The sequence below is a fragment of the Anarhichas minor genome, unplaced genomic scaffold (genome assembly GCF_050575085.1).
Source record: "Anarhichas minor isolate MPS153535 unplaced genomic scaffold, ASM5057508v1 ptg000032l, whole genome shotgun sequence".
In the NCBI taxonomy this organism is placed as follows: domain Eukaryota; kingdom Metazoa; phylum Chordata; class Actinopteri; order Perciformes; family Anarhichadidae; genus Anarhichas; species Anarhichas minor.
The window spans coordinates 2190001-2197361 of NW_027466478.1; the positions used below are offsets into that span (position 1 = coordinate 2190001).

At 37.8% G+C, this 7361-nt stretch overlaps 1 protein-coding gene across 1 annotated transcript in view; it reads left to right on the forward strand.

Moving 5' to 3' along the window:
• preb (prolactin regulatory element binding) overlaps window positions 1-7160 on the forward strand; it is a 24610-nt gene extending 17450 nt beyond the window's left edge. Inside the window, exons 7-10 of the mRNA XM_076105350.1 lie at window positions 1-50; window positions 5507-5579; window positions 5680-5839; window positions 5942-7160. The exon at window positions 1-50 is cut by the window's left edge and continues 124 nt beyond it. Coding sequence (XP_075961465.1) covers window positions 1-50; window positions 5507-5579; window positions 5680-5839; window positions 5942-6036 — 378 coding nt within the window. The 3' untranslated portion in view covers window positions 6037-7160. The remainder of the gene's footprint in view (window positions 51-5506; window positions 5580-5679; window positions 5840-5941) is intronic.
• The last annotated feature ends 201 nt before the right edge of the window (window positions 7161-7361 follow it).

Below are 7361 nucleotides of genomic sequence, written 5' to 3' on the forward strand. Positions count from 1 at the left end.
ATGCTGACGGCTCCTTGTGGCACTGAGGTTATCTCCACTCTGGCTGTCAGGTAACTGATCATTTCATGTTCTAACATGTTAACTATGGATGCTGAGAAACCCGCCTCAGACACGAGTAAGGTAGGGTTTGGTCTCACTTTCCTTACTCTCTTGTACAGACACAACTCAGTCACAACTAAGAATGCATAATGGTTTCATACTCAGCCTTAAAGGACCATACCAGTGGTTTTGTATGTTTTTCAAAATATATATATATATTTAAGTTTTCATAACAGATTCAATCATTCAATAGCCTCAACAGTCTGTTGTATAAATAACTCATGTAACAAACATTGCTTCCATGAGATTGTCATGATAGGATTTAAGTCAAAAGGGCCGTTTTGAAGTTCAACTATTATTTTTAAACGGCTGAACATGCATCAAAAGCCTGACTTTGTTTGATTTTGGAGGTCTAATGAGAACCCAGCAACCAAAGCCGTTTTTCTTTTTGCACGAGCGGTAGCTGTTTGGAGAGAGCTACAGGGAATAAATAGCAAAGGATTTTTCCCCAGAAGCTGATATTTTATTAAAGAAATTGTCACAGCCCGGCTCAGAAACTGGAACAAAACAGGGAGACAATGAGCTGGCGGCCAAAAGTAGTAGTTTATTGGTCTCGCCAAAAACACGTAACCCAACGTTAACAGCACTTTCACAAAGACAGCAACAACTGTGGTGATCCCGTCAACAAAGGTCTTCCTCCCAGAGAGCCCGGCTGCCAACTGGAAAGGGTATTTAAGGATGAGCCACACCGGCACAGGTGAGGCTCATCCTACTGACGATCCTCCACTCAGCACCTGTAATAGATGAAACACAACCGGCACCTAGTGTATGATAGGAGGGTCGTCACAAAATACATTAGAAGCCTAATAATGATAGTCTACTTCTGTCACTTTCACGGGTTAAAATGACGAGCGTCGGCGGTAGGAGCTCTCATCAGCTCTCACTACTTGACATACACAGTGTACACATCGTTGCCAGCTAATGTTGACACTTCAGCCCCAATAACTGCAGCCATAGTTGAATCTTGGGCTAACGAAAAGAAAATGTCCAAACTAAGTGCTACAGTTAAAGGTAATTATTAGTGCTGGGCAAGTTAACGCGTTATTATCGCGTTAACGTATTAATTAATTAACGCCGACAATTATTTTATCACGCGTTAACGCAGTTTTAAAAATTATTATTAAGCGGACATTCTTAACACAAGAACCTGCCAGCGAGCGGTGAACAGCTGTGTTTGTGTGGCGTCTCTTCCTGTTTCCTTCACCTACATTCCCCTGGGTCCTAAGTCCCTTCAAGTACAGCTTCTTATCACCCTCTATGGACCAACGTACATTTATAACAAATACCACACATATTACGGTAATCAGCCATATGTGTCTGACCAAAATACCAAAAAAATAAATGATTAATTTAAATTATTTTTTTAGAGCTTTTAAAGTGTTTTTGTTTGGAATTTGTATAATAAACATATCATTTAGATATCGCTACTGAGAATTTAACAAATCTATCTATTATCAGAATCATGACTGTATTATAACTGCTACTGTGTAAAGGGAATACTGCTGTTAAAAAGCACCTTATTTGTTTAAAGCAGGGGTGTCAAACAAATTTTCACCCTGGGCTACATCAGCATCATGGTTGCCCTCAAAGGGCCGGTTGTAACTACTCCCTAACATATCGTTAAATAACTGTCTCTGCATTTGATTATTGTTTATTCAAGTGTACAAAGATTGTACTTGCAGTTATATAAATATAAAATTATATTTAAGCACATTTCTGTTATTATAACTAGTGCTGGGCAACGATTACAATTTTTAATCGCGTTTAATCGCATTGTAATGCGCAAAATTCAATAATGAATTCAAAGTAGTGTATTGCGCACTTTTATTTTAAAAGTACTGCTATATGAACAAAAGTGCATTAACATTTGGTTTGAAAACACTTTAAAGAGGTCCGCGGAAAGTTTTGGTTGATTAGCCAATTAAAATAATAAATTAAATTTTATTTTATTTTATTTTTTCTAAACATGAATGTGTCCATTATTTTAATAGTTCAGTATTGTATGAAAGATAACAGGTATCTTTATGCATGGCAGTGGCACTAATAGTCCATCACTCATTTTCATTTCCACATTTATGTTTAAAATGAAAACATCAGTTTGAATAGCTTGTGTGCATGATTATCATGCAATTAACAGACAATGTTGATATTGGCATTGGTATCAGCTGACAAGGTATGTTTATAAATGGCAGTGGCACGGCGACCCTACTCACTGTACCTTGCACATGTTTAAAATAAAAATATGAATATGAACCTGTGTATTGTTTGAATAGCTTAGTATTGAATGCACAATAAAGAGGTATGTTTATACATCGCAGGGGTCCCTGCTCCATCTCTCTATCAGTTTGGGGGTCCTTGGCCTGAAAAACGTTGAAGACCCCTGCTATAAACAAATAAGGTTCTTTTTAACAGCAGTATTCCCTTTACACAGTAACAGTTAAAATACAGCTATAATGATTCTGATAATAGATATTCAGCCGTTGTTCACAACTTTATCTTCATGTGTGTAATAGATTCAATTTGAAATACACACCTTGAAAACTGCAAACCTATCTACGTCATGTTTTTAAATTCTCAGTAGCGATAACTAAATGATATGCTTATTATACATATTCCAAACAAAACAACTTTAAAAACTCTGTGTGGTATTTGTTATAAACGTACGTTGGTACATAGAGGGTGATAAGAAGCTGTACATGGAGGGACTTCGGACCCAGGGGAATGTAGGTGAAGCATGGAACCTGTAGTCTGTACCGTGGCAGTAACCTGCATGAGGAAGTTCCGCTAATAAAGAGTTGCAGTTAAGAGTAGTTTGTTCTCATGTGCTTATATGTTCATTTAAAAACACGACAATATGTATTTTAATATTGTCAAGTCTGATCCTGTAACGAGACGATCGCCGTGTGTGTGAGACATGAGGGACCGACAGAGTGAGGGGGGGGGGGGGCAGCAGCAGCAGCAGCAGCAGGAGGAAGAGAAGGAAGTGACGCCACACAGACACACACACAAACAGCTGTTCACCGCTCGCTGCTGGTTCTTGTGTTAAAAATGTCAGCTTAATAACAAAAAAAGAAAAACTGCGCTAACTTGCCCAGCCCTAATTATAACATAAATCATTTTAATATGGTTAAGAAACCCACATTACTCTATCAAAGATCAAACTTTTAAAGAAAATAGCAAAGACAAATATCAAACACAAGTTATTACATTAACTTTGTTCAAAGCTATTTTTGTCACCTCTCTGCATCACTAATGTTCCTCCCCGCCGTCGTCCCGTGCATGGCAGCTACATCCAAGAGCTCCTCACTGACAGTCAGGTCTGCCTTCAGTCTCTTATGAACATTGATAGATGCGCTGTGTCCGTGTTGTCTGTGCTTTCATCAACAGCTAATGAAAAAGACAAGTAACTCGTCTCTTAGCTAGCTGTGTTGTTAGATTGCTGCTAGTTCCTGAACTCTGTCTGCGATGGTGTTTCTTCACAAACTAACATTTGTAAAAGTCTGTATCTGGTCGGAGCTCACCTGCTCACATACCTTTAGCAGCACTGGGCTGTAACTTTTGTAAATATATTCTGCTGTGATTGCAGTCTGCCTTTTAATTCTTGGACAATTTTATGTTTTTCTTGGAGGCTAAATTTAGCTCAGTGTTTGGTGTCAAAATGCCGACGTGAATTGTATCCTTCATCACCGACACGCATCATAACACAGAAGACAGACCGGTTTTTCCCCTTGAAGCACAAACATGTATTCGCTTTCCCATCTTTCATTAAATTTTCTTCCCTCTGCATCAATTTTTCTCTTCGTGGACATTTTGGGAATATTTGTTGATCATTTTCAACTCAATCACTTGGTGGAAAACCTCTTTAAGGGCTGTTCCCTCTCCTGTCCACCTGTTGTGATAGTTTTAATGTCGGCACACAGACAACATGCTATCTCATAATTTCGACTTTCTATCTCATAATTTCGACCATGGGTGCTGGGGGATTCGCGGGCCACACGTGGCGGGCTGGATTCGGCCCGCGGGCCTTGAGTTTGACATGTCTGGTTGAAAGTGTTTGCAAACCAAATGTTATTGCACTTTTGTTAATATAGCAGTACTTTTAAAATAAAAGTGCGCAATACACTACTTTTTAATTCATTATTGAATTTTGTGCATAAATGCGATTAATCGCAAAAACATCATGCGATTAATCGCGATTTAAAAAATTGTAATCGTTGCCCAGCACTAGTAATTATTAATTAATTAATTAATTAGGTTAATATTCATCACCGCTTGCGAAGGTCATTAGCAGAGAGGACAGCTGTACAGCGACAAGCAAGAGCATCTTTGTCCATGAGGAAGAGCAAACTGCACAGTTCAGGTAGCCAGGCTGGTCAAAGTGTTTAGAGTCTAGTTCGGGCTTTGGCAAAAACTGGACTTCCCCATCCAATCCTAGAGTCCAACCCTTAATAATCTGCTGTAGCACGTACATACTTCTAAGTATTCTGGTACACATTTCTATCCACCTTCTATCACAAGAAATGGTACTGCCTTTTCTATTACTGTTACTGATACCATTACTGCTTTTATCATCATTATTATTCTACTATATCCACTATATTTGTCTTCGTAGTTGTAATTTTTCTATCATTATTCTGCTTACTACTCATTATATGAATCATTTATGTCATATGCATTCAGCAGCAGCAGTAGTAATAGTAATTGTAGTAGCAGATGTCATCAATTAAAAACTCCTATCATCTCTGTATTTAAGAGATTAAGATTGCCAGAAAACAGATTAAAACCTAAAAAATTCAAAAACTGTAAAAGACTTTAAAAAGCTGAATCATGCCATAATAGTTAAGTGTTGTAGTCTGTTTAAAGGTTAAATGAAGTCTGTAGCTGAAAGTATGCAGAAGCTGTAGCATTTCAAAGTACAGTATGTTTAAGCAGATTTGAAGATTTTCTCCATTGGGTTTCATTGAGTGTCATAGCAGAGATGTCCTTTAAGAGCTGAATATTTTGATTGTTGCAGAAGTAGTTTAGAGTCCAATCAGCATTCACACTAGCGTAATTGTGCAAAACCAGTGGCGTGGTCCTTGAAAGGCAAGTCGAATTTTGATCTATAGTGTTTACCTCACTATGCAATTAAGGGGAAAAAAAGTATTTTTCAGTTAAATAGTAGGGGAAGGAATGTTTTCGTATCCTACTATGCATTGTTGTCTTAAAGCACTTTAGCGTATGTCATTTTGTTTGGAAAAGTTAATCAGACATTTTATGATAAAACCATTATATTTCTTGCAGTAGGGCTGTAGTCAACCAAAGAAAATATTGGTCCTCTCTTCAAACAATTGATTGGTGGATGGGAGAAAATCAACCAAGGGACCAGAGCGTGTCAAGATGTTAACTTGAACCTTTTCTTTGACAGTGACTCTGGAACATTTCTTGGCCTTGGAACTGTGACAGGTTCAGTGGCTATCTACATCGCTTTCTCCCTCCAGGTAAAGACAGTGTGGACACACATCTCAAACTAAGGAACACAAATCAACCAAGGAGCCCTGATGTATGATGATAACTTGTACTTACTCTTTGTGTGTGTAGAAGCTGTATTATGTACAGGAGTCCCATGGCATTGTTGTGACAGACCTGGCCTTCCTGCCTGACTCTCTGAAAGGCAAAAATATCAAAGGGAATAATGAAACAGCCATGTTGAGTGTAGCTGTGGACAGCCGCTGTCAGGTACATACTGTCCCCAACCGAAGTAAGTCCGGCATCATCATCCAATGAACACACTTAGCCCATGTATCATAACTACAAACCTTGTCACCTTATCTTTTGTCCCTTTGTTTTCCATCTTCTGTAGGATCCTTTTCTATCTGGCTCGTGCTGTTCCTCTGTGGCCTTGTGGTGATGGGAGTCGTTCTCCTCCTACAGTACCTCTTTCCAGGGTTTATTTAAATCATGCAAGTGTTGCCACAGGTCAGGGTTGATGAAGGTTGGATACATCTTCACATCAGCTGTCCTCAGTCCAACATCCTAACGTCCCAGTGCTGCATCGCAACTCCAAGTTGAGCCAGTGAAAGCTCTTCAGGCTGCAGCGTTGACTCTGAACAGCTGACATTGTCCTCCTCAGCACTTACTCAGGGTTGTTCTTTTCAGACCTGTTAACCCAGTGGAGTCAACTGTGGTATTTTATTTGCTTTGATCTCTATCAATTATTCTTAATCTTTGTTGGATTCACGTTGAGTTGAAGGGCTCAATTTTATGAATATTAAAGGGTGGGGTCTTTTTATTGACATTATTTAAGGAAACATGTAAAATATAGAAATGATTGACACATAATGTGTCTGTTTTTGCTTTTTGTTTACACATAGACATAGAATTAGCCATTAGCCTCCTTGATTAACTGCTTTTTCTTTGTTTTGTTTCTCCATTTGATTCACTGGTGAGCAGCAGAGACTAGATTTAACAGTCTTATAATCTACAGATTATTTGGTATTATGACATGAAAATAGAAATTACAAGTGAAGTAAGCACAGCAACAACAGGGAGGCGTGTAAACTTAATGAAAATGTAATTATAGCAAAAGAGGGCTCTCCCTTATTTTTTGAAGACATTTGAATGAAACATTCTGCTTGAAAATGTTGTCCAGCAAATGTACACAAATGTGAATGCCCATATTATTGTAACTAACACGGTGAAATAATCAAAGAAATAAAATATTAATAAGAAAGCTAGCTAAAAAACGAAACACGTTTTGTCTTTATGATTTATGCTTCATGATCCATTCAGTCTCTCTGGTCAGGGTTAACTTTACTGTAATTAATAAAACAAACCAAATAACTGATTTGTTTGGCCAGAACTAAATTGTGAACACAACATCAACATATCACCTTTGAAGCTGAGATCAAAAAAGTTTTGTTTTTCAAGAATATATATTTTTTTCAGGGTTAGGGTGAGCGGATGCCCTTTTCCTTTATAACTCACTCCAGTTTCCCTCACTTTTTACATACACCTAAATAATTTATATTTAAAAGGATTGTCAATGACACTGAAATAAACAAACAAAAAAAAAATCAAAAGATACAAATTAAAACTTGACACCCATATAACACCCATTATATTGTAGCGCACGGTGCCCCCGCACGCTTTCTCAATTTAAGTTATATATTTAAAAAAAAAAAAATGTTTTTAATTTATCAAAAAATAAAAAGTAATAAATAGAAGGCCTTTTGTTTGAAACGAACAAAAGTGGAACGAGGATCCCTCAGTAGTGTATGCGC